Raw genomic sequence first — 27,706 nt, forward strand, 5'->3', positions numbered from 1 at the left:
TAGAATCTCTGGCACATGGCCACTCAAAGTGGATGACCACTCAAAGGAACATTCAGCATATTACTGAGAAGCTCAAATCTATGCATCAAGAGCCCTATGTAAGCAGCAGAAAGAACACCACAAATTTTATATTTAATTTGATGAAGAAGTTGAAATATTAAAGATATATTTCAATCTAGCACCATCTGAAATATTTCAAAGCTACAGATGCCACAGGAAGCAATTAGCAATTACATTGCAAAATTGTGAGGCAAGGTAATTTTTAAATGTTTCTGGGAAAGATGGAGAGTTGATGACCTATGTACAGGACAAACCTTTTAATATGCCAGACCTTACCTTTGAAAAGGTGACTGGAATTGCTTTGTGAAGGAAACAGCACTGAATAATGGGGAAGAGTTTCCATCAGCTCATGTTGCAGGTACAGTAATAGTGGTGCTGACTGTGAATTCTTCACTGGAATATGGTTGCAAGGGAGGCAAGGGTAGTTTTGAGGGAAAGCCAAGTAGAACTGAAAGGCAGGAAACCTGCAGATTACATAATTAATAAAGGAATGAGGCCCTGCCTATCAATGCCAAGATAATCACACAGCCTCAGTTTGTCCATTCATAGCAGCCTCTTGCAAAACATTCCAGTAAAATGGTCATGGGAAGACATTACCATGGTGATAGAAGATTCAAGGATGTGCTGAAAAGTATCCTTGAAAAGAAATGCAACATCCTTGCCAAATGCAAGGTTGATTTGGAGGAAGTATAAATGGGAAAAGCTGAAAAATACTTTAAAAATACTGGAAGCAAAATAAAATCTATAGAAGTTGTAAAAGTGAAAGGCAAAAGCTGATTTTCTGAAACTGTTGAACTTATTGTTGAGTCTAAAAGATTGTGCTGTACTTCAGCAAGAGATAAGATCCTTTTCCTCGAGTTTAGTTTGAGTTCCATTGGATCAGTGAGGAGTTAGAGATCTGAAAGGTCAAAGTAGGAGTGGGGATGAAGAATCAAAGTGACAAGCAACTGGAACGCAGATTCATGATTGTGGACTGAACAAATGAGAATCCATGCATGCAAGTCATTGGGGCCAGCAAAGTCATTAAGCCTTTAAAATTTTAGTTATATCTCATTTAACAAAAGCATTGCAGTCACAGGATTTTCTAAATTTCTTTTCTGTTTATTGATTTTTTCTCATTCAAGGGAAGTAGCTATTGTTGTCAAGCTCAGAATTTATTGCCAACCCTCCATATTGACTATACCTTCACAATGCCGTTAGGTTGAGAGCTCTGGGAGTTTGACTCAGTGGCAATGAAGAGACAACCTTTTACTTCCAAATCAGGAAACAATATGACTTATGGGGAAACTTAGTGACAGTGGTATTCCCACACACCTGCTGCTTTGTCCTTCTGGGTGGTACAAGTTGTAAATTTGGTAGGAGGTGTCAAAGAAACTTTGGTGAGATTTGCAGTAGGTCCTGCAGATGACAGAATCTATAGCTAGAATGTTTCATCTGAGAAAGTGAATGCTTAAGGTGGAGGACGTGGTGACTATCAAGCTGGCTTATTGATCGTCACTGATGCTGCCCAAGCTTCTTAAGTGTTATGAGACACTCAACGCAGGATAACAAGCCTCTGCCCCACCTCTTCACTGGTGATGATCAAACACTCCAAAGTTTCCCCCAATCCAGAATGATGATGGTGGGGGATTTGGCAATGTTATTGTCAGTGAAATGTTAAAGGAAAGTGTCTAGGTTTTCCCTTGTAGAAGTAGTCATTATTAGACACTTACATGAGTTGAGTGCTACTTGCCACGAGATGTTACATGTTTGGTACATGTGTTTCATTATCAGAGGATTTACAAAAGGAACTGAATACTGTGCAATTATCAGTTAATACCCCCACTTCTTTCTTATAATGGAATGAAGGTTGTTGATGAAACAAATGAAAACTTTGGGCTAAGGACATTGCCTTAAGCAACGTTGGGAAAATATACAAGGACTGAAGTGAGATCTAGATGCTACACCATTTTCCTCTGTGCTACATTTGATTCCAGTCAGTTGAGGTTAGTCCTAGATTCATTTTGTTTAAATTTTACCAGAGCTGCATCCTGCCATAGTGTCCCCATCATGCAATAATTGTTCAAATGCTGCCTTGATTTCAGGGACCGGAATTCTGATGGCACCTCTGGAAATGAGCTCTCTTGTCCACGTGTAAAGGTGGCTGGTGTTAGCAAAACACAATTAAGCTCCACTTACCGTTTAACTTGCTCAAGCAAGCAAGTTACTTGTAAGTGGCAGTTAGTAGCACTGCCACAGTCTGTTCCATTACTTTACTAATGATTGTGAGTAGACTAATTGGAAAATTATTGTCCAGGTTGGATTTATCCCTGTTTTTGATGACATGGCATACCTGAGCAATGTTCCCCATTCAAAGATAGTATAGACAGTCAGAGTCTTTTCCCCAGGGTGGTAAGGTCAAATACTAGAGGGCATTGGTTTAAGGTGAGAGGGAAAGATTAAAGGAAACAAGTGAGGCAAGTCTCTTACACAGAGAGTGGTAGGTGTCTGAGACACACTGCTGGGGAGATAGTACAAGCAGAGATTTAAGGGGCATTGAGAAGGCACATGAATGGACAGGGAATAGATAAGATATCTTTATTAGTCACGTCTACATTGAAACACACAGTGAAATACATATGGACCATGGATATGGACCATGTGCAGGCAGATGGGATTAGTTCAGTTTGGCATCATGGTCAGTGCAGACATGGTGGGCCAAAGGGCTGTTCTTTCACTGTACTGTTCTATGTTCGATGAGATTATGCAAGATTATGCAACAGTACATGTGCCTACTCCTTAAATAGCTGTTCGTCTCTGGATATAATGATGGCAAATGTTGAATGTTTTTCCTGTCATGACAACCACAAAATCCAAGCCAGTCTTTTTACACCTTGCATTATTATTAAATCAACTCCCAAAATGTAATATAATGCAACTGGTACAAACAAGATCTCAAGATTATGTATGTTAGAATTGGGAAATCTAATACTATATTTTTATTTTGTCCAGCAGTATTGTGCACATGAGCTCCTATTAAATAGAAGAAAGTAAACTGGGAGCACTGGAGGCACTCCGTTCCAGTGCCTCCATATAGTGGTTGTTATTCCTCAAGAGGCCAAAGTTCTGGATCATTGATTCAGAGATGTGCATTTGATAGCACAAGATAGCTGGGAAGTTTAACTTAGGTAATATAATAGTCGTGGAATCAAAAGATAATAACCGTAACAATGATTGTCGGGAAGAAAATGTGCCATCCTTACCTGGAATGACCTGAATATAACTCCAGGACCACCAAAGTTGTTCAATATTAACTGTCCTCTGTAATGGCCCAGCAAGTCAACTCAAGGGGTAATTGTGGATGGCAACTAACTAGTCTTTGCCAGCAATGTCCACACGGAAAGAAGATCAAATCTGGAAAGTTGACAGTTTCTGTGTGAACATCTGACAGTTCAGCTCCCGCGGTGTCCAGTGTGGGCGCTGCTGTCACTCAATCTGCTCATCACCAACCATTCTCCACCGTGCTGTCACTAGGTGCTGCATTTTGTAAAGTACTTCGAAATCGTCTTTTTTGTTGTTTTTGGGTAAAATACAAAGGAAAATACTTTTTTTAAAATTGAAAACGGGAAACGAGAGGGGCAATAGAAAGGTTAAAAGAACTTTTAAAAAAAATGTATTAGGGAATGCCAGTATGGGGCGCCATGACTTGTCAGTTTTGGGGCTGCAGCAGCCAATGGGAAGGGAAATTCCAGCGAGGTGTGTGTCATGGCGGCCTCCTGCCCCGGCGGCGTTGGCTCTGTGAAGCGGTTGCTGTGCCGAGGAACTTGCCGCTCGTTGCCGTGGAGACTGTCGGCGCTCCGCACTCCTCCGCCGGCGGGCCGGGGCGCCGCACCGCTGCGGAGAGCTCATCAGCAGCCGTGGGCCAGTGTGGGCGAGCGGGCCCGAGTCGCCGTGGATCTGGGCAGCAGGTGGGTGAGGGCGACCGAGGAACCACAAGGGCCGGGCAGGTCCGCCTCAAGTCGGGAGCTGACGGTCGTCCCCACGGCATCCCGGCAGTCAACAGATGATCCATTTAAAAATGTTAGCAGCACACGCAAAAGCGCTGGAGGAACTCAGCGGGTCAGGCAGCATTGGTGGAGGAAAATGGACAGTCGACGTTTCGGGTCGAGACCCTTCATCTGGACTAGGTCCATTCCCCTCTAGAGAGGCTGCCTGCCCCGCTGAGTTCCTCCAGAACTTTGTGTGTTGCTCCAGATTCCAGCATCTGCAGTCTCTTGTGTCTCCAATGTTGATTGAGAGATCTGTCTTGACCAGGGCTTTGGGGGGTAACTCTGGCACAGCATTCCCTCTGTTCTGCACCAAAGCGTGCCTTATATTTTTTGTGTTCAGCTTCTGGAGAAGGGTGAGGGGTAACCTGATAAATTATGAGTGGCGTAGAAAGGATGGATCGTGAGAAACCCTTCCCCATTACAGAGATGTCTAAAACTATGCAACATAGTTGTTAGAGGGGATCTAGATGTCATCTAGAGGGTTGATGCAATCTGGAGAAGATGGTGGAGGCAGGTACTCTCACAACATTTAAAAAGTATCTGGATGAGTACTTGAATCACCAAGGTATCGAAAGCTGTGGACTAAGTAAATGGGATTCGAGTGGATGGGTACTTGATGGTCAGCTTGATGGTGGACTGAAGGGTTGTATGACTTATGGTTCTGTGGCATTGAATGACTTTTAAAATAATTTGGCAGTTCCAATATATGTCAATTTCCATTTGTAGTTTTTGTTGACCCTCAGAATTATTTATAGTACCTTACATTTTAGTATTGCCTGCAAATTTGAACACATCACCCAGCCACTAACCAAAAATTTAATCTACATCATGAAAAGAGCATGGCCATGGGAAAATATAGCAAGGGAAAAGTTCATGTAACACCCACTATGGAAAATTGCATATTTTTTTTACTTTTAGCCAAATATTAATCCAATTTTTTCTGCTTGTTATCTCTGTAGGGTATGGATCTTTAGAGAAGTTTGACTATAATAATTGCAAGATGCATTTCTGTGGCCTGAAGGAGTTCTCAATTTATAGAGCAAGATTTTTGAGGGGTGATTTTTTTCCCCCAATTTCATATTTCCCCTATAACACACTAGTGTAAAAACCCATTTTTTAAGGGAAATAACTTTCTTTCCTTCTCTCTCGGAGCTGCTTATCTTATCTTAAGAATTAAGGAATTATTGTTGTCAACTGTGGAGTGATTGGCCCCATTTAAAATAATGTATAATTAAATGTGGCAGCCAGAAATGAGTTACAAAGATGACATGAACATATTTCTGATTGAAATCATCCTTCCATAGATGCTGCCTGACCTGCTGAGTTCCTCCAGCATTTTGTGTGTGTAAAGGAATAAACACAGTGTTAAATGATACAATCATAGTTCTATCATGATATCTAGCTTGCTTATTACACACAAAAGGAGGCATTTTGGCACATCAAGTTCATTCCATTTCCCACCAGGACAATCTTGATTGTCTCACTCATCCACTTCTTGTTCGCCGATAGCTCTACAGCTTAATTTCGCATTAATGCCCATCAGCTTTCCTTTGATTCTTTTGACATTTATCTGAACAAGGAGTAATTTACAATAGCCAATTAACCTACTTGCATGTCTTTGTGCTTTGGGAGAAAATTGGAGCACCTGGTGGAAACTGATGCAGTCATGGAGAGAACGTTCAAGCTCCACACAGATGGAATGTGAGGTCAGGATTGAAGCAGGGCCCCTTGAGTAATGCACCATTTTGTCATCTTGAACTTGCATAGGATGTAATTTCATAGTTTGCAGCTAACGTAATGTACGATGAAGACAATAGAAAGAGATTTCAAGTATACGTTGACAGATTATTGAAGTGAGCAGACATATGGCAATTGGAAATTAAGACTGGTTTAAATTGATACATTCTAGTAAAAATGAGAGGCAATTTAAATGGTGCATTTTATAGGAGTGTTCAGGAACACGGAAATCTTTGGGCTTGCATCCATAAATCTTTGAAGGTGGAAAGCCAAATTGAGACAGTTACTTAACTGCATACGAGATTCTTGCTTTTATCATTGGAGGAATATGGTGCAAAAACAACAAAGTTACATTGATCCTTTTATTTGGGCCTCAGCTGGAGCATTTTCATTTCAGTTATTGTATAACACATTAAGATGGATAGTCAAGGTCTTGGAGGGAATATGGAAGAGATTTCCTTGTAAGGTGCAAGGGATAAGGAATTTGTTGTGCACAGAGACTAGAAAAATTGAGATTGTTCTCAGAGCAGAGGTTGAGAAAAAATGTAACAGAGGTGTTCAAATTCATGTGTTTTGATCAGTAAGGGCAAATTATTTGTCAAGGCTGAAGTCTTGGTGATCAGAGAAGATGTTTCAGGTGATTTGCAAATGAATTCAAACTGGCATACTGAAATATTTTGTTATAGAGTCCTACGGCACAGATTTGGCCCACCATGACCATGCCAACCTTTGAACCCATCTATATGAATCCCATTTACATACATGTGGTCCATAGCCTTCCATACCTTGACGATTCAAGTGCTTGTCTCAATGCTTCTTAAATCTTATGAGAGTATCTGTCTCCACTACCTGCTCTGACAGCACATTCCAGATTCCAATCACTTTCTGTGGGGGGGGGGGGGGGGTTGGTTGTGGTGGTGGTGTGTAATTCTCCTTCAGATCCCCTCTTAAACCTCCTGCCTCTACCTTAAATTTATGCCCTCTTATCTTAGACACACCCACACTGGAAAAAAGATTCTTGCTGTCTGCCTCCCTGATAATCAGGTTATCCCTTGACCTCCTTCACCATATGAGGTCATTCATTCCATCAATTCTATGCCAGTTCTATGTAAGAATGTATTAGCTAGTTCTATTTGCCCTCCCTCTTCCCCATAGCCCCGCAAATTCATTCATTGCAGATACTCACCTAGCTCATTTTTGAATACTACAATCGAATTTGTCTCATACAACCCCTGTCAGTGCATTCTAGACCCTAAACACTCGCTGTGTAAAAACAAAAGATTATCTTTGTGTCACTTGTGGTTTGTTTGCCAATCACCTTCATTCTGTGTCCTTGACTCCTCTGCCTATGGGATCAATTTCCGTTTATTTTTGGTATCTATACCCTTGATGATTTTAAATACTTTTATCCAATCTTGTCACAACCTCCTCTGTTCCATATCTTCTGTAAAGCCTTTACATCTTTCCAAAAGGTGGCATCAAAACAGGACACATTTCTTCAGTTATGGCCGAACCAATGCTTCATAAAGGGCCCTTTCGTGAATTTTTTGCTCTTGTACTCTGAACCTCTATTTATAAAGTCCAGGATCACATATGCTTTATTTTATTCACTTTTTAAGTCTGCCATGCCACATTTAAGGAGCTCTGCACTTGTACCGAATCCTTCTTTTACTTCTTTTAGAATTGAGGTCTTGAGTTTATATTGTCTCTTCTCATTCTTCCTACCAAGATGTAACTTTATATTTCCTAGCATATTCACCCATTCCACCAATCTCTCTGTACCTCCTTAAAATCTCCTATTAAATGAAATCTTCTATTACTGCCCTCCTCATGGTTCACTATGCATCCAATATTTGCATCTGCAGCTTTGAAAATAGAGCCCTGTGCACCTGTCCAAATTATTAATATTTGAGGCAAAAAAAGTAGTGCTCCTAGTACTGAACTCTGGGGAGTTTCACTGTACATCTCCTCCTGTTCATTAAACAGACTTTCCCAATTACTTTTTGTTTCCTGTTACTTAGTTGATAGTCTGGCAGTATTGCTACAACCCTCTTTATTTCATGGACTTGAAACTTGTTGAAAATCTATTATGTGGCACATTACTCATGCCTTTTGGAAGGCTATATATGCCAATACAACAAGATTTCCCACGCCACTTCCTTTTTTTTACTTCATCAAAAAAGTATCAAGTTAGTTGAATATGATTTGCCTTCGACAAATCTATACTGGCTTTTTGTAATCAAACCACACTAATACAAATGAAATCTAATTCTGTTGTTCATTTTTTTTCCCCGCTATTAAGGTTAAACGTGCAGATGAGAAGGATTCACACATCCTTTTTTGAACAAGAGCGTAACATAATTACTATCAAGTACTGTATTGGAAAAAAAAATCAATATTCACATCAAATAGGCTTGGCTGTGATTCTCCCATATTGAGTAATTTGATAACATGCACAAAGATTTGGGAGAGTCCTTGTCAGCTGATACGTCCAGTTTGTGTTTTTTAAACAATACGTGAACAAATTAGAGCAGGAAACAGTTCTCTGGAGTGTTGCTTTTGCGAACAGATTGGACATATTCCTTTAACTAGCAGTAGGGAAATAACTTGTAGGGCAGTACCATCACCCCTGTTCTTAGTAATGTAGGAAATGGGTTTGCACCCATAGTTCCCCAAACTGAATCTTCTTTTTTATAGTTCAGAGAGTCAGCCAGGAGCCATTATTATTCACAACCTGTAGGGAAGGATAACTGGATAAGAGTTGGCAACCCTATTATTTTCTGGCTTAAATAGTTCTTAGCAGAATTCTTGCTCCTTTCTCACAAGGAACAGAACTTCAATTTTTGTCAGGTAATCCAAAGAAAACTGGTCAAAGGACTTTATAAATCAATCCAAAGAAAACTGGTCAAAGGACTTTATAAATCAATCCAAAGAAAACTGGTCAAAGGACTTTATAAATCAACTTCTGTGTTTGATTGTTTTTACACCAATTTATTTCACATCAGACTAATCTAATGCCAATTTAATATCTCCACTTGTTTTGTTCAGTGATAATCAGTGAGAAATTTACTTTATAGTACTATTAGCCTCATTAAGAATTTGTAATCTGCTGAAGATAATGCTTTATTTAACGAATTTTAACTTATTATTACAACAGGAAGCTTGAAATTTCCACAGGGAAGCTTGCTCGGTTTGCAGATGGATGTGCAATGGTGCAGGTAAACTGACAGTCCTTTTAGAATTTCTGTGTAAACTACTACCAAGTAGGAAATTGAACTATTGAAATTTCAGTATAATCCAAACACTTGTGGTTTTAGGTGAATAATGTTGTTAAGAGCTACAATGATGAGTTCTTTAACATTCTTCATATATCAGAAAGCTACAATGCATTTTGGAAAACACTTTTTTTTCTCTTGGAACAGTTCAAACCGTAAATATGGCAATGAGGAGAAATTGAAGGAAATATAACTTTTAAAAGGTTTTAAGTATTCTGTATCTTTGGCAACTTTTGACTGTTAATTAAATGGCGTTAACTATTACATTATTGTAGACTCATCACAGTGTTCCAAAATTTAATTTATAATTTATTTTATTTAGCACCTTAAGATATCTTTGAGTCACATGTACGTCAAAACACACAGTGAGATGCATCTTTTGCGTAGAATGTTTTGGGGGCAGCCCGCAGGTGTCACCACGCTTCTGACACCAACGTAGCATGCCCACAACTTTCTAACATACGTCTTTGAAATGAGAGCACCCGGAGGAAACCCACGCAGACACGGGGAGAATGTACAAATTCCCTACAGATGGTGGCCGGAATTGAACCCGGGTCACTGGCGCTGTGATAGCGTCAGGCTAACTGCTACACTACTGTGCCTATGTCCCAGTTTAGGAAAGTTCATTTTTCAAATGATTTTTGACATAGTTATGGATTTACTTGAAAGAAGAAGACACTTTTATCACCAATTACCTTTCTTTCGCTTTGAGCATATGGGCAATAGACAATGCTACGTTGTCAACCCCAAGAGAAATAATGATTGACCTGGAACATCAGCCTTCAATGACTAGTCAAGCAAAACTTTCACTGGGTCTTCACTCCAGGTGTCACTTGGGAATGCTGCAAATTGCATGGTAGACTGCAATGAACCTGCAAGGTTGTGGTTAGAATACTAGTGATTTAAGTCAGTTGTGTTTTCCATTGCTGCAGCGCTGATTGGTAAGAGGAATTGTATCAGTTTACCCAATGGAATTTGGCTGCCCAGTCACCAAGAAACAGCAAGTTTTTGGATTTTCAGGATGTTTAAGGCCAAAAAGCAAGTGATTGGCATAAAATTCTAAGAGAAATTTAAATTGATCTGAAACTTGAAAGGACCCTCTCATCTATGTATGTTCATTTTGAAGTGCTAAGTTGACAAATAAACAAACTCATTTGAGATATAATTTGATTTTCTTTTTCTTACTGTGAAGTTGGGAGATACGTCAGTGATGGTTACAGCTGTCAGTAAAACAAAGCCTACTTCGTCCCAATTTATGCCATTGGTGGTAAGTATGTTAAGATTTTATAATTTATTTACATTGCAGATTATCATGAAAACTAACAATTTTTTATTATTAGGTTGATTACCGTCAGAAAGCTGCTGCAGCAGGAAGAATACCAACAACATATTTACGAAGAGAACTAGGCTACACAGATAATGAGATTTTGACCAGCAGAGTAATTGGTAAGTTTGTGTGATGCAGAGCAAGTTTAATACTGCAATATTTTTCAAGAATGTTTCTACAATAAATATGTAACAATATTTTTGCTCTTTGAAATTGTGAACTAAGTGGATTAATATTTCATAGAAATGTATTTTCAGTTACACTTTAATACTTAATTCTCCAATAATTTTTTTATAAATGGTAATATTACTAAACTTGCATTTACTAAACACAAATGAATTCTGAAACGTTGGATTAGGTAGGTCATTACCTTTGATTTGATACCTTTGATACAATTGAACAGTTGATTAAAATGAGAATGATCAAAATTCTATTTCTCACCAACAAAGAGTTGTCTTCCATGGACTAACTTGCTATATTCTTGGTCAGATAGTGAGATATGACACCACTTTTGGAAGGCGGCAGAAAAGAAAAGTAACTGCTCTACAAGGTAGCTAGAGGGTGCCTCCTGTTAGCAAATACAAATCACCACCTGCTGCAGCAGTTGGTCTTTGACCTAGTTCAGACTATTCCCACAACTATCAGCTAGAAGAAAGGAACATTTTTTTTTTAAGTGGCTGTTTTCATTTATTGAATGCTGGTTACTTATCTTCTGTTGAATTCTTCAGATCGTTCAATCAGGCCACTATTTCCGTCAGGCTACTTTTATGATACACAGGTAAGTGCTGGATAAACTGCACTATTTGGTGTTCCATTTTTAGAATAAACACATTGGCAGATTTATGATTGATTGAAAATAAAAGAAAAAAAACTGCAAATGTTGGAAATTTGAAATAAAACAGATTGCTGGTCATAGTCAGTAAGCCAGGGTATCTTTGATCAGAGAATAAATTCATCAAAAGAAACTGGTTTTATTTTTCTTTGAAATTACACCCATTTGTTAACTTCACTGAAACTTCCTGTAACCACATAATTGCATTTGCAACTCATGTTGTTTGATGCCTTGCCTACTGTTATGGGTTGCTGCTTTAGCATTGTTCATGTAACCAACTTTTCAAAGCTGACATTTGTCAAAACTGTAATGCAGAATTTGTAGAATGTTCACTTTTAACTTGATTACCATTAGACTTTTTTAAAATATGAAGATATTTAATTATCCATGTCTACCCAAAAATATAACAATATTTTGCTACGGTTTATCATTAAGAAGAAACCAATGCAATGCATAATCAATCCCACACATACTTTGTAAATTCTGCCGAAGAGTCATACAGATTGAAGAAACTATGACAAAAAGAAGTATTTTTGTTTGCTAGTACTATAATTTTCCTCTTTGTAAGACAAAGTCCCCACGTTAACCAACCCCTGAATGATATAATTGTTCTACAAGACTAAGAAACTTATTCTCAAAGGGGTAAGCAGGTCCTGGTAATTGTAGCTTTGTGTAGTATTCATTTCAGAAAGTGGGGCAACATATCACCTTCACTCTTAAGGACCCTTTTGTCCTCCTCAGGAACTGTGTGCAATCTGTCAAGGAAATTAATGCAGGTCCAACAACTAAACAAAATAACATGCCCAGCCCTCGCACAAGATGCATTGCTGCCCAATAGCTGATAAAACTTTTATCTCTCGCACACTCTCGTCTTGCGTTCTCAAATTCCTGGCCAACTCAATAGACCTGTAAAACATAAGTGACCTTAAAAATGGTCTTCAATCAAATTTAATCTGTCAAATATTGTGACATTTATCATTAAATTTTGCTAATTATTGAAAAATGTAAGAAATATTTTAATTAATGTGCATGCTTTTGAAACTATGAATAATTTAATAATTTTTAAATTAAAAGATTGACAGAATTAAACAGTTGCTCAGATCTTTTGGATGAAGTTGAAACTTATTACAAATCATGGTTGAAATTCTTTGTAGCCTATTTGAACTTGCCTGTGCAGATACAAATCTTGTCGCAATTGTATGCAGAATCTAGGGGCTTTGGGACTAAAAGTGCTTGTGTTTCTTTTCTTTGTGTAAGGTTATTTGCAATCTCCTTGCAGTGGATGGCATCAATGATCCTGATGTTCTTGCAATTAATGGAGGTAGGAACAAATAATTATTTATAAGTGGGAACCTTGAACATCTGGACTCAAATCACAATCGAGGGGGATTGTTGGTCACCTTTCCTGAGTGTGCATTCTTTCCTGTTGTATGTATCCTTTTCTCCAACCTCTGTTCCAGAAATTTCTTGGGAAAACAGCTCCCAACTGAGCAGGCACAGGGGCACTCTGAGTGTCAGGTTTTGCTCCTAGCTGATTGGAAATCAAGCTGCTGGTTAAATTGAGTATATTGATTTTAGACCTAAAAGAATGCAACTCACGATCTTCACTGCACTTATCATATGTCAGCTGAGCTTTCTTGGAAGCATCATTGCTGGGGTAAAGGGGAAAGGTGAGACATCACTTCCAATGGCCTGATTCCAACTAATAAAGAAACAAAGGTGCAATGCTGCCACTAGGTTATGCTGCTTTACTCCAACCTGTAGACCTGTCTGACAGAGGTCAAGTTTCTGGTTAAATTGAAAATTTGTGTATGTCTTTGACACTTTCAAAGATTCAAAACCACTTGAGTACTATTTTAAGAAATGCAAATTTTTTTTTCCAGGAACTTAAATGGTACTACTCGCGCGCACAAACTTGTGCAGATGTTGTAGGGATAGGTCAGGCATGGTTCTATCACAAAGGAATTCAGATTTTCATCTGGTGGTGATGAATAGTGCGAGTTCAAGTCAGGATGGTTCATGATTTGAAGAGGAATCTGGTGGTCCCATATTATTGAAACCCTTGTCCCTCTCAGTGATAGAAGTGGTTGGTTGAAATAAGGTGTGTCAATTGTTGCAGCGCATCTGGTGGAGAGAATGTGCGACAACCACAACAGTTGTGGGAGTGGTGAATTAGATTTCATATGGACATCTGTTTGCTAATATTGAGCTGCTGTATTGCCACTGCCATTATCCTGTGTGGTCACAAGTGAAGAATCCATCACATTCCTGGTTTGTGCCTGGTAGATAATGAAGAAGTTTTAAATGATCATAGGAGTACTCCAGTCTCCACGTTACTTCTAGGCAAGTGTTGATACTAATGAGGCAGTTGTGACCCATTACCCCACAATCTGCATCTTTATCAAGATGCTGCCTGAGGTTTAAATTCGGGGACTAGTCTCTCTTATGAGATCATTGCCTGTCACCGTTGCAATTTTTTTTAAGTTGTTCATAGGGTGTGAGCATCACATGCAGGACGAGCATTTATTGCCCTTGCCCGAATTGTCACTTTAACTGATTGGACTTCACAAGACAAGGGAGCAGAAGCAGGCCATTTTGGCCCATCGAGTCTGCTCCAAGGAAAGGGAAAATAGAAATGAGAAATGGGGAATGGGGAAAAAAAACCTATTCTAATCCCAATTTCCGGCCTTATCCCCATATCCCTTGATATCCTGACTATTTAGATATCTATCTATCTCCTCCTTGAACGCCCCCACTGATCTGGCCTCCACTGCTGTACGTGGCAAGGAGTTCCACAACTTCACCACCCTCTGGCTAAAGAAATTTTTCCTCATCTCTGTTTTGAAACTACCCTCTAATTCTAAGATTGTGCCCTCTGGTCCTGGACTCACCCACCAAGGGAAACAGCTTAGCCACATTTACTCTGTCCTTTCCTATCAATATTTTAAATGTCGCTATGAGGTCCCCTCTCATTCTACTGTACTCCAGTGAGTACAGTCCAAGAGCCGACAAACGCTTCTCATACATAAGCCCTTTCATTCCTGGAATCATCCTCGTAAATCTCCTCTGAACCCTCTCCAACGTCAGCACATCCTTCCTAAGATGTGGGGCCCAAAACTGTGCACAATATTCCAAATGAGGCCTCACTAGTGCCCCATAGAGCCTCATCAACACTTCCTTACTTTTATACACTATACCTCTCGAAATGAATGCCAACATAGCATTTGCATTCTTTACCACCGATCCGACCTGGTGGTTAACTTTTAAGGTATCCTGCACGAGTACCCCCAAGTCCCTTTGTACTTCCGTGCTTTGGATTTTCTCTCCTCCTAGATAATAATCTGCCCGCTTATTTCTGCTTCCAAAGTGTACAACTGCACATTTCTCAACATTGAATCTCATCTGCCATTTCCTTGCCCATTCTCCTAAACTGTCTAGGTCCCTCTGCAACCTTCCTATCTCTTCAATACTCCCTACTCCTCCCCCTATCTTGGTGTCATCCGCAAACTTGGCCACGAAACCATTTATTCCATCATCCAAATCGTTAATGTACAAGGTAAAAAGGTGCGGTCCCAACACCGACCCCTGCAGCACACCACTAGTAACCGGTAACCAACCAGAACGAGATCCTTTTATTTCCACTCTTTGCTTCCTGTCAACCAGCCAATGCTCCACCCATTCTGTTATCCTACCTGTAATTCCACGACCTATCATCTTATTAATCAGTCTCTTGTGAGGCACCTTATCAAAGGCCTTTTGAAAGTCTAAATACACAACATCTACCGCCTCTCCCTTATCCACCCTACCTGTGATTTCTTCAAAAAACTCCAATAGGTTGGTCAGGCAGGATCTTCCCTTCACAAAACCATGTTGGCTAGGACCTATCTTGCCTTGCGCCTCTAGGTATTCCGTAACCCCATCCTTGAGGATAGATTCCAATAACTTTCCCCACCACTGACGTCAGACTAATAGGTCTGTAATTTCCTTTATGCTGCCTACCACCTTTCTTATACAACGGAACTACATTTGTGACCCTCCAGTCCTCCGGAACCATGCTGGAATCTATCGATTTCTGGAAAATTATCGCCAATGCCTCCGCTATCTCTAAAGCCACCTCCTTCAGAACCCGGGGATGCACCTCATCCGGTCCAGGAGACTTATCATTCTTTAGCCCATTTAGTTTTCCTAGCACCTTCGCCCTAGTAATCTTAACTGAAGTCAGTTCCATTTCGTGAGACTCCTGACTAACCGGCACATTGCTGATGTCCTCCACGGTGAAGACCGATGCAAAATATTCATTCAATTCCTCTGCCATCTCTCTATCTTCCATTATAATAGCTCCTGCACCGTTATCAATTGGTCCTATGTCAACCCGTGTCTCTCTTTTACGCCTTATGTATTTAAAAAAACTCTTAGTATCCTTTCGAATGTTATCCGCCAACTTCCTTTCATAATTCATCTTTTCTTTCCTAATGACCTTCTTAGTTTCTCTCTGCAGGTTTTTAAAAGCTTCTCAGTCTTCTGTTTTCCCACTAATTTTTGCTTCTTTGTACGCCGCCCCTTTTGCTTTTATTTTAGCCTCCACCTCTCTCGTTATCCACATTTGTGCCTTTTTTCCATTAAAAACCTTTTTTCTTGGAATATATCTATCCTGCAATTTCCTTATTACTTGTAGAAATTCCTTCCATTTCTCCTCTGCTGTCCCTCCAGCCAGCTTACTCTTCCAATCAATTAGGGCCAACTCCTCTCTCATACCATTGTAATTTCCTTTGTTCCACTGAAAAATTGATACACCAGTTATCAGCTTCTCCTTCTCAAACTTGAAACTGAACTCAATCATATTGTGATCACTGGTTCCCAGTGGTTCCTTTACCTTTAGTTCCCTAATCACCTCCGGTTCATTACGCAGCACCCAATCCAAAACAGCCGATCCCCTGGTGGGCTCTTCAACAAGTTGCTCTAGAAAAACGTCCCTTAGACATTCCACAAACTCCCTCTCCTGAGTACTACCGCCATTCTGGATTTCCCCAGTCCCACCTTCATGTTAAAATCCCCCATAATTATCTTCACGTTGCTAAGCCATTTCAAAGGTCACTCTAAGAATCAATCGTGCGGGGGTGGGATGTGGTCTGAAATTACAAGACAGCCAGTCAGGATGATTTCCTTCTCTGGAGTACTGTTGTGAATCAGATTTTGTTTTTGCAACAATCCTGTACTGATACCAGCTTTTTATTCCAAGTTTATTTAGTAGTTTGGTGGGATTCAAGCACACGCCCTAAATCAATAGTCCAGGCTATTGCATAGAGTTTAGTAACTATAATCCTATGACATGAATGTTGCCTATTGTACCCATCCCATTGCTATTGCCTGCCACTTGTTGATAACAGAGCTGCCTGCTGCAGGCAGCAAGATCAACTTTATCATTGGAGAAGCTTCGAATTGAGCTGAACACCATGAAGTTGTCAGCAAATAGATCCACTTTTGACCATATGCTAGGAGGACATTAATTAAGGAACTAAAGACAGTCATGTTGATGATGATGCCCCTGACAAACCTCTGCTTTGTGACTTGGAACTGCATTGATTGGCCTCTTTTGATGTGACCATCTTCCACTGTTAGGCTTGAAAACAGCCACTCGATGAAATGGCTTCAGTTTTACTTAAAATTTCCTGGTGTCATTTTCTGTCAAGTGCTGCTTTTTCTAATGAAGGGTGCTTTAAGCCTCCTGGCCAGGGGAAGCATTAACTCTGCATTTTCCCATGTCAAACCATGAATGAATTTTGTACATTTCAATGAGATTGCACCTCCTTCCTCTGAACTTGAGTAAAGGCCCAGTCTGCTTAATCATTCCTCACAGGGCAAATCTGCCATCCCAGGAATCAATCTAGTGAATCTTTGCTGCACTTCCTCTGTTGCAAGTATATCCTTCCTCAGGTAGAGAGATTAGATGTGTACATAATATTCCAGGTGTCTTTTCACAAGAGCATTATTTAATGGAGCAAGGCATCTCTGCTCTTTTATTCAAGTCTTCTCGTAATTCCTAATTTGATTGCTTTACCTGTGTGTTTATTTTCAAAGACTCATGTATGAGGAGAACCACATCGTAACTGGTAGATGGAGATTTTTTATATATAGATATGTTTCGTAGCTACAGTGGAGCATCTTAACTACTAGAGTGGCTAGTTCTGGTTCTCATTTCATCAGTATTATGTTTATGATGTTTTCAAACCTTGTAGCCTTTGCCATGTACTGTACTTCGAGCATGTTTTAATGTGTTCTTCATTTTGGTTATCCTCCATTTCATTTTCATGGTTGTGAATAGGGGTTTTGGCAGAGCTGAAAAGATAATCCCTGTGGCATTTAGGAGATGTTATTTCCCATTGACTCGCAGGCTAAAGAATCAATCAGCCTGCAGCTGCATTAGTCCCTGTGATTGCTAGCTTTTCTCTTACTGACATTGATGAGGAAGAGGAGATCATCTGCTCTGTTTAAACCATCTGTAATGGAAATGGGATAGATTTGTACCCTGAGCTAGTCTACACACAAAAAAACAAGATTGGAAGTAGAGATTTGCCTATGGTTACTCAGGATGAAAGGTGATTTAAAAATGTGTCCAGAACGCAGAGTTCCATCAGCAGGAAACATGGGGCACCTGGGTTGGGATAACTCATTCAACAAGCTCTATTCAGGGAGGCAGGAAAGTAGACCCTATGGTGAAAGTTCCTGCACCATGATCTAGTGTTTCCGTGCCAGAGGTACATAGATTATTATAGCACAATACAGGCCCTTCAGCCCAAACATTGCGCCGACATTTTATCCTGCTCTAATATCTATCTAACTCTTCCCTCTCACATAGCCCTCCATTTCTCTGTCATTCATGTGGCTATCTAAGAGTCTCTTAAATTGTCCCTAATGTATCTGCCCCCACAACCTCTGCCGGCAATGCATTCCACACACCCACCACTCTCTGTGTAAAAAAAAAAACTTATCTCTGACTTGGGGCAAAACCGAAACCTAATGGCATATGAAACACTGATATTGCAGGTAAATGTTGAATATTTTTCCTTCATGGAAACCTGGCAGGCGAGTTTCTATGTAATTTGAAAGACAAGCCACACAATGATATTTAATGTATATTGAATTTTTGCTGTGAATTTACAAATTCCAAGACCGAGGTATAGATTAGCGGTTAAACCGTGGAAGTCACTTGCAGAGAATTGTTGAAACAACACAATAAGAAAGAAGGACTTACTTGTGTAGCACCTTTCAGAATGTTTGCATGACCCTGAATTGCAACTACTTTTGACTGCAGTGGTGATAGCCAGTTTGTGCAAATTGGTGTGATAACATTAAATCTGATATTAATAGGAGTTTTGATAAGCAAATTTACAGCGGGTTTTGGGGAAAATGTATGTGTCACAGATCAGCCATGATCTTGTTGCATGACTGATTGGGCTCGAGGGGTTAAATGATGTACTCCTGTTCTCAAACTCCTAATTTTTGTTTTAAGTTGATCTTGAGTGAGAAATGGATACAAATTAGGGTATCAGACATGATGTATCTTCTCTTTGAAATGGACATAAAAGATCCCATGTCTCATTTTAGGAAGAAGATGGGGCATTTGTTTAATGCATTATTTGACTGATGGTTTCCCGTTATTCCAGTACATCAGTCCTTCAGGACTGGAGTGTCAGCCTAGATTTTTATGTTGAAGTGTGTTGGCTGGAACTTGCAACTTTCTAATGCACTAATGCTAATACTGAAAGGGAAAGAAGTATAACAGTATGTTGGTAAGGTGAAATGAAGCAAGATTGCCAAATTGACCTATTGGACAAATCAGTTGTAAAGTTTACATAATTGCCCAAAATCTCTTGGCACTTTTTGGAGAAGATCCATCCTGGAGTCCAGGAGCTTAAAACAGCAATGTTCTAATTACATGCACCAGCCAGTTTAAGTTGAATTTTAATGATTCACTTTTGCACCACTTACTGGACTTTTTTATTTATATCAAGAGATCTGGATGAAGGACCAAAGCTCACAGTATAAGATAAGGCCAATATATAAGATGGGATAATCCAGGAAAGTGTGATCAAGGAATGTGAACCTAAAGCTAAAGATTGTAGGAAGGGGGAAAGCCTGAGAGAGGCAAGGAATTTAATAGCTTTACAGTCTTGGCAAAAATAGCAATTTAAATACTTCAAGAAATACAGACTAAATGTTGTTGATCTTCCTGTCATTGTGAAGTGATGAATTGATTATCAGTCATTGCCATTAACTGGAGACGTCATCTACCATTAGACATTTATCTTGCATATAAATATCAGCATTAAAATGAGTTATTTGTTTTGAATCATCTAAACCTTTCAATCTACAATTCCATAGCTTTACAGATAGAGTAGTTGAAGTTCTGACTCTCATTAAGCACAATCGTGAATTCTTATGCAATGTACTATTTAAGTGCAGTTAAATATAATTTTGCCTGCCAACTGGACACAAAAGTTTTTCATCAAAAGAAAGTTTCATCAACTTTGCCTCCAACTTCCACCCTGCCCTCAACCTTACTTGGTCCATCTCTGACACCTCTCTCCCCTTTCTTGATCTCTCTGTCTCCATCTCCGGAGACAAATTATCCACCAACATCTTTTACAAACCCACTGAGTCCCACAGTTACCTTGACTACACTTCTTCTTGCCCTGCCACTTGTAAGGACCTTCACCTGCATCTCCTCCATTTCCCATATGTCTGCCTTAACCCCATTTCCCCCACCCCCTCCCCGTCATAACAGGGACAGGGTTCCCCTTGTCCTCACCTAGCACCCCATAAGCCTCTGTATCCAACACACGATTCTCTGCAACTTTTGCCATCTCCAACTGGATCCCACCACCAGAGATGTGTCTCTCCACTCCCCCCCCCATCCCCCCAGCTTTCAGCAGGGATCGCTCTCTCCGCAACTCCCTTGTCCACTCGTTCCTCCCCACCGATCACCCTCCTGGCACTTATGGCTGCAACCGTGCGAAGTGTTACACCTGTCCCTACACGTCCTCCCTCACCACCATTCAGGGCCCTAGACAGTCCTTCCAGGTGAGGCAGCAGTTCACCTGTGAATCTGAGGGTATCATTTATTGCATCCGGTGCTCCTGATGTGGCCTCCTCTGCATTAGTGAGACCCGACGCAGGTTGGGTGAAAACTTCATCAAGCACCTTTGCTCCATCAGCTACAACAGCCAGGATTTTCCCGGTGGCCACCCACTTCAGTTTCACTTCTCATTGCCATACTGACATGTCTATTCACGGCTTCCTCTACTGCCACTTTGAGGCCAGACGCAGGTTAGAGGAACAACATCTTGTATTCTGTCTTTGTAGTCTCCAACCTGACGGCATCGATATCCATTTCTCTAACTTCCAGTAACCCATCCCCTTTGACTTCCCTTCTTTTCACCCCCTTCTTTGTTTTCCCTCATTCCTGTGGCCCACTCACCCCTTCTTTCCCCTCCCCTGCCCTCACGACCTGCCCACCATCCCCTTTGGTTCCCCACCTCCTTCCCTTTATTCCATGGTCTACTGTCCTCTCCTATCAGATTCCTTCTGCTTCAGCCCTTTGCCTCTTCCACCTGTCACCTCCCAGCTTCTCGCATCATTCCCCCCCTCCCCCACCCACCTATCTTCTCCCTCTGACCTGGACTCGCCTATCACCTGCCAGCTTGTGCTCCTCCTCCTCCTCCTCCGCAACCTTTTTATTTCTGGCTTCTGCCCTCTTCCTTTCCAGTCCTGATGAAGGGTCTCAACCCAAAAACGTCAATTGTTTATTTCCCTCCATAGATGCTGCCTGATCTGCTGAGTTCCTCCAACATTTTGTGTTTTGCTCTAGATTCCAGCATCTGCAGAATCTCTTGTGTGTCTACAAAAAAAAAAATGACTTTCTCTCAGATTTTAACACACAACTTTGTTCATGGCCTTTACAAAAAAAATAGTGAACCTATCCGGGCATATTATTAGTTTCAAATTGTGAATTTTGGATGGAATAGGATACATCCAGTATTACTTAATGTATAATTCACCTCTTTCAATTGCTCACACTGCTCACAACCCAGGTTTTACTATCTGAATTCCAAAAATAGTCCCTCTACACAAGTTTTAAAGTGCAAGGTTATAATGACACTGCCTTTCACAGTTCAACTGGTCATCACAAGATGTGCAGTTCAACTGGTCATCATTCATGCATCTACCATTGTGCTTTACAGCAGCTCAAGGTTTGGAAATATGAATGATTAAAAATGACATTTATGAAAACAATGCAGCAAGCAAGTTTTTAAAATATATATATAATTTGTGCAATTGTTTCTTCATATGTACAAAATTTGCCATGCTTAGTTTACTCCGCTCTCTCTTGACAGCATCTGCAGCCTTGGCATTGTCTGATATTCCATGGAATGGTCCTATAGGTGGGTAATTTTTCATGCTGGGACCTGGGAAGTCAAGATGTATTTAATTATTATGGGTTAACATGGAACATGGAGCAGTACAGCACAGGAACAGGCCCTTCGGCCCATGATGTCTTCCATCTAAGAGCCTCTTAAAGGCCACTATCATATCTGCTTTCACCACTATCCTGGCAGTCCATTCCAGGCACACCAGTCACTACGTATATTGGAAAAAAGAAACGTTCCCTGCACATCTCACTTGAATTTTTCCCCTCTCACTTTGAATACTTGTCCTCTAGTGTTTGACATTTCTACCCTGGGAAAAAGGTTCTGACTGTCTACCCTATATATGCCTTCATAATTTTATAAACTTCTATCAGGTCTCCCCTCTGCCTACTGCGCTTCGGAGAAAACAACCCAAGTTTGTCCAACCTCTCTTTATAGCTCATTTCCTCTAATCTACCATCTCCAAAGTTTTCACAACCTTTCTGTAATGGGGTGACCAGAATCACACTGTGGTCTAACTGAAGTTTTACAGTGCTACAATGTGACTTCCTTACTCTTGTACTCAGTGCCCTGACCACTTAAGGGAAGCATGCCATAAGCCTTCTTTATAATCCTATTTACTTGTTTGGCCACTTTCAGGACCTATGGATTTGGACCCAAGATCCCTCTGTGTATCAATGCTGTTAAGGATCCTGTGATTAACTGTATATTTTCCCCTTGCATTTGACCTTGCAAAGTGCAACACCTCGCACTTGCCCTGATTAAACTCCATCTGCCATTTCTCCACTCATATCTGTAACTGATCTATATTCTGCTATGTCCTTTGACAACCTTCTTCATTGTCCACAACTCCACCAATCTTTGTGTCATCTGCATACTTACTAACCTACCCATCTGCATTTTTATCCAAGTTATTCATATATATCACAAACAACAGAGGTTCCAGCACTGATCCCTGCAGAACACCACTGGTCATGGACTCTCCAGCCAGAATGACTCCCTTCGACCACTACCCTCTTGTATGGGCAAGCCAGTTCTGAATCCAAGCTACCAAGTCGCCATGGATCCCATGCCTCTTAATCTTCTGGATCAGCCTACCATGAGGGTCACATGCCTTACCTAAGCAAATAGTCAAATTGATGAACCAATACCGTGTAATGTAAGGCAGTGTTTGACATTTGCAGTTACCCCAAGGAGTAACTTTCTCATCCCATTCGCAAATACCAATGAAAGCAGGTTGTCAAGATGTCTAAATGAAAAATTATCTGATTGGCATTTGAATGCAGCTTTGGCAGAGATTTGAAGTTTGGAACATCAAACAGTACAGCGCAGGAAGAGGCCCTTCGGCCCACGAAGTTGTGCTGAACTATTTGAGCTAATCACACCTAATCCCTTCTGCCTGCACATAGTCCATATCACTCCATTCTCTGCATATTCAAGTGCCTATCTAAGAGCCTCTTAAACACCTCTTATCGTACCTGGCTTCTTCACCACCACCCTCGGCAGCGCATTCCAGACACCCACCACTCTGTGTAACCAAAAAAAAATTGCCCCGCACATCTCCTTTGAACTTTCACCCTCTCACCTTAAATATATGCCCTCTAGTATTAGACATTTTGACCCTCAGGAAAAAGATACCAGCATCTATCTATGCCTCTCATAATTTTATAAACTTCTATCAGGTCTCCCCTCGGCCTCTGCTGCTCCAGGGAAGACATTCCTAGTTTTTCCAACTTCTCCTTTTAGCACATGCCCTCTAATCCTGGTAAAACTCTTCTGCACCCTCCAAATCCTTCACATCCTTCTTATAATGGGGTGACCAGAATTGAATGCAATACTCCAGATACAGTTTTAGGAATAGTTTGTTTAACCATTTTCTCAATAAATAAACAAAACAATAAATTATTTTGTATTTTTATTCTATGAAAGATCAATGAAATATGGGGAGGAATGTAAATTTCCCGTTGTGATTAGAAGGGTTAATAAAGCAGTAATTACTAATATTTTAAGCTATTTATTACATTAATTGTTTTATTAAGCTACTAATATGGCAGTTAATGCAAACTAACATGTATTCATTTAACTGTTTAATTTGTTGGTAATAGCCATCAATTCTATCAGTATTTGTTGCCATTACTATTCAAATGGCCTACAGTTATTTGTTTAAAAGTAACTTTGTACATTGCACACTTGTTTAAGGTGCTGTAAGAGTTGGTCTTGTAGATGGAGAAGTTGTAATTAACCCAACTCGAAAAGAAATGGCATTGAGCACCTTAAATTTGCTGCTGGCTGGAGCACCTCAGAGCCAAGTAGGTAAGTATTTATTATATTTATTGTAAGTATTTATTGTAACCTCTTGTCCGTAAATAAAAATAGTTTATGCAGTGAAGAATTTGCATTCCTACATTTGTTAACAGCATTTAAAATTTGCATTTGTTCTCATTGGAATGCTAATGCAGTAATTAATGTCATTTTTAGGTATTTATAAAAAGTGGAATCATGTTGACTATTAGCTTGAGTGTCCTCTAATTTAATTTAAATCCCTGTTTTGTTACATAAATTAAGCCAGGGAAAAATAATTGCAATACAGTAATCAAGAAAAATTGATGGTAATGTAATATTTATGTATCTTAAAATTGTTTTTAATCTGTCTACTGTGGTATTATAGTCCATTTTACAAACCAATTCAATGAGCTATGGTGTTACCACCATAATTTCCTACATGATAAATTCCATTTCTCTCTAACACTGTAAGAGTGTAGGTCAGTAGAAAATCTTTAAACATCCTGTTTTGGGAGGGATATTATAATGCATGGTTTGGCAATCACAGAATTTGAACACTTGAATTGTGCAATAGACCCAGAGTTAGAAATGATGCACAACCATGCCTCAATAATTTTTCACACTCATGGCAGCGCCTTAAGGGATGGGGCATTATTTGCAGAAGATAGGCTCATGGTGAAGGAATGAAGATGATCAACTTCTCCCAAAACATAAGCCAAAATAATAAAACACAATACCTGAATGAAGAATGACCCATCCCCATAGAATCTTCACAGCAGAGTCGCCACTATAGTGTGGGAGTAGGCCTTTACCAATAAGATGTGCTTCTGTGTTTGATAGCCTACTGTTTAATTACTACATTTGCATGGTAGAGAATCATGAGTGACATTAATCATGCTTTCCACGTCTTTGACATCACTGCCTTCAAGCAAAAATGTGTCATGTGTACAGAGGGCTACAAATGAAAACTTGGATTCACACTACACCTGGTCAGGTTTTAAATGAAATTCCATCATTTAGTGCATAAAAACATTGCAGATGGGATAGAATTTCTAACTCTAGATATTTTCTTGTTTAGAATAAATTAAAGAAAATCAGTGACAAGTCATGCCACCTCTTGCCTTTACTCAATATTCACATAGGGTCAGGTATATAATGAACTGGAAATCCTTAAAATAGCACTGCATGCGGGCACATGCCTGTTGCATGTGGAGCTATGTTAGATCAGTTCTTTTACATGCACACTTTGCATGTAAGTATTGTGAATTATGGGTATCCTGTGAAGAATAACATTATCTGTAAAGTCATGTATGAAACATGAACTTTAAAGTACTAACTCCCATCAAAGTGAGAACACTTAATGGTAATCCTCTTCAGGTAATGATAGTAATTTGGAGCAGTTTTCTTTAATGACATATGGAAAATGGATTGCAGACTCCAGGTATGAGAACATTCTGCAGTGAAAGATGGGCAGCCACACTGAAGAGAGAAGGAATTTGTATCCATGACATTGAAGGCACCCAGACTATCTGTGAGGTTTCCATGAGGCTATTTACACTGGCTTTTTACCCACATCAACTTAGAATGGCCACCTTAACTCATGCTGGAGTACACCTTCATCAGGCAGTAAAGGAACCTCTTGCACTCGAGGCCCATGCAGTAATAAAGTCTTTCTGACATAACTGATGCATACCCAATAGCCTCCATGTACAAGTGTGTAATGTGCTCAGATTGGACAGCAATACGGTTTATCACAGATTGCAATTTGAGTCATTTGCACTCAAAGTCCTAATCCTTCAAAGTGATCAATTTTTACTGAAATTTTTGTGCAGCATGTAGGAGTCACTAGGCAATAGAATTTCTATGCTGTTGTCACTTTTTCCTATCATTTGAGAGGAATGAATGTTGTAAGGGCAGATTAAGTTGTAAATTTGACACTATCAGTTGTGTATTGTAAGACACTGTATCTGTTATACTGACGTAGCCCAAAGAATCCTGTGTGCAGAATAAAAAGACCCTGTATTGTGAATCAACGTTTCTTCTATTTTGACTGCATGCTTTAGCCTAGAGACATCTGACTTAAAATTATAGTATTTGATACCTCAAAGAATTTTAATAACAAGCCATGAGATGTTGTGTCAGTTGTCATTAAGAGCTTTCTCAATGCAAAATTAAAAGTTCTTCTTTTAACTTTATCAGTCATGATGGAAGCGGCAGCAGAGAATGTATTGCAACAGGATTTTTGTCATGCTATCAAAATTGGTGTAAAACACACTCAACAAATCATCCAGGCCATTCAGCAACTAGCAGACAAGCACGGAAATTCCAAAAGGACACCTCAGAAGATGTTCATTCCATCCGGAGAAATAGTTGAATGTGCAAGACAGTAAGTTTTGGGATTACCACAATGACTGAAAATTGCAATTCCCTGTATGTAAAGGACCTTTTTGCATGAGAGTTACAGACACAGTTTGTAAGGGTCTTGCACATAATTTTCATCACTGCTGAGTTGTTCATCACTTTGGAACTAAGTATGAAATAGTTTGTATTAAGTAAAAGGTGCAGAATGTGTTGCTTTTGTTTTTGACTTGAGCATCACTATGGGCTGGTTAAATTCTATTCCAGAAACTAATGTTTTTAATTTCATGCATCTTTTCATAATCTTGTTAATTTAACTTGTACCTTTTACCTTAAAATACTATTTATTTTTTGAATGTGGATGGTATCTTTTTAATGAAGTAGCTTAGAGAAATTATTGAAAAACTGCACGCTTGAATGATGGAACTACCATGCTACAGATCATTGTGGTTTGGATTGGATTTATGCCACATACTGCTCGGCAAAAAGGTTTTGAGTACTGGCCAAAAGAAGGGGAGGTATTCTATGGTAATATATTTTTGAAAAATGATTTATTCCACTGCAATTTCTTTACACATCAGTGTCAGATATCACTGATGGTGATGATGGGGTGTAAACATTGAGGAATGGCTTCAGCAGTCATATTCTGGGATCATACTCTGTTAATTATGACAGAAGTCTTGCTGTTGATATTTGGGAACCTGTCCCCACAATTGGGTGCTACCCCGACTGCAGAAGCAACAAAAAAGAGTTGTTAGTGGGTCACTCCTGTACTTTGCTTAAAAAAAAAAGGTCTGACTTTAAATGCTAAGTAATTTTTGGGGGTTTTTAAACTCTTGTTAAGCATAATTGAAAAACACAGTTTTGCTATGGAAGTCCTTACTGCTGTTTCCTTTTTACACATAAATTTTTAACATGACGGTATTTATCTTCCAATTTGGAACTTTGGCAGAAGTGGTAAAATAATGTACCTCTGTTCCTCAGGCTTGCTTCAGAGAAGGTCCGTGAAGTATTTAAAGATTTTACTCATGATAAAGTAAGTCTCTCTTCCTATGCAATCATTGTTTAAAGTAGCAGAACTTCTTTAATATTGAAATTATTTTTATATTAAAATTATTTCATTTTATAATTAAGATTTCGAGAGATGATGCCATTAACAAAATCAGGCTTGAAACAGAAGAACAATTAAGAGGTATGATATACTAGTCTTCTATAAAAACTAAGTTACCTGTCTATTCATGATTAAAAGAACCCAACATTTTATTTGGGCAATTTTAGCCAAGTTGAAATACGCTTGCATAATGTTTCATTTGAGGACTTCGATCAGGCGTCAAACCAGTTATCACTGAATTGTCAGTTATTATTTGTTTTGGTGCTTA

General features: G+C 39.6%; 1 protein-coding gene across 1 annotated transcript in view; it reads left to right on the forward strand.

The window, feature by feature from the left end:
• Positions 1 to 3,761: 3,761 nt before the first annotated feature.
• LOC127567869 (polyribonucleotide nucleotidyltransferase 1, mitochondrial) overlaps positions 3,762 to 27,706 on the forward strand; it is a 44,574-nt gene continuing 20,629 nt past the window's right edge. Inside the window, exons 1-11 of the mRNA XM_052011021.1 lie at positions 3,762 to 4,007; positions 8,983 to 9,043; positions 10,293 to 10,367; positions 10,441 to 10,546; positions 11,156 to 11,205; positions 12,517 to 12,580; positions 21,654 to 21,701; positions 23,886 to 23,999; positions 26,169 to 26,355; positions 27,312 to 27,363; positions 27,462 to 27,519. Of these exons, the coding sequence (XP_051866981.1) occupies positions 3,805 to 4,007; positions 8,983 to 9,043; positions 10,293 to 10,367; positions 10,441 to 10,546; positions 11,156 to 11,205; positions 12,517 to 12,580; positions 21,654 to 21,701; positions 23,886 to 23,999; positions 26,169 to 26,355; positions 27,312 to 27,363; positions 27,462 to 27,519 (1,018 nt within the window). The 5' untranslated portion in view covers positions 3,762 to 3,804. The remainder of the gene's footprint in view (positions 4,008 to 8,982; positions 9,044 to 10,292; positions 10,368 to 10,440; positions 10,547 to 11,155; positions 11,206 to 12,516; positions 12,581 to 21,653; positions 21,702 to 23,885; positions 24,000 to 26,168; positions 26,356 to 27,311; positions 27,364 to 27,461; positions 27,520 to 27,706) is intronic.

The sequence above is a fragment of the Pristis pectinata genome, chromosome 3 (assembly GCF_009764475.1).
Source record: "Pristis pectinata isolate sPriPec2 chromosome 3, sPriPec2.1.pri, whole genome shotgun sequence".
Classification (NCBI taxonomy): domain Eukaryota; kingdom Metazoa; phylum Chordata; class Chondrichthyes; order Rhinopristiformes; family Pristidae; genus Pristis; species Pristis pectinata.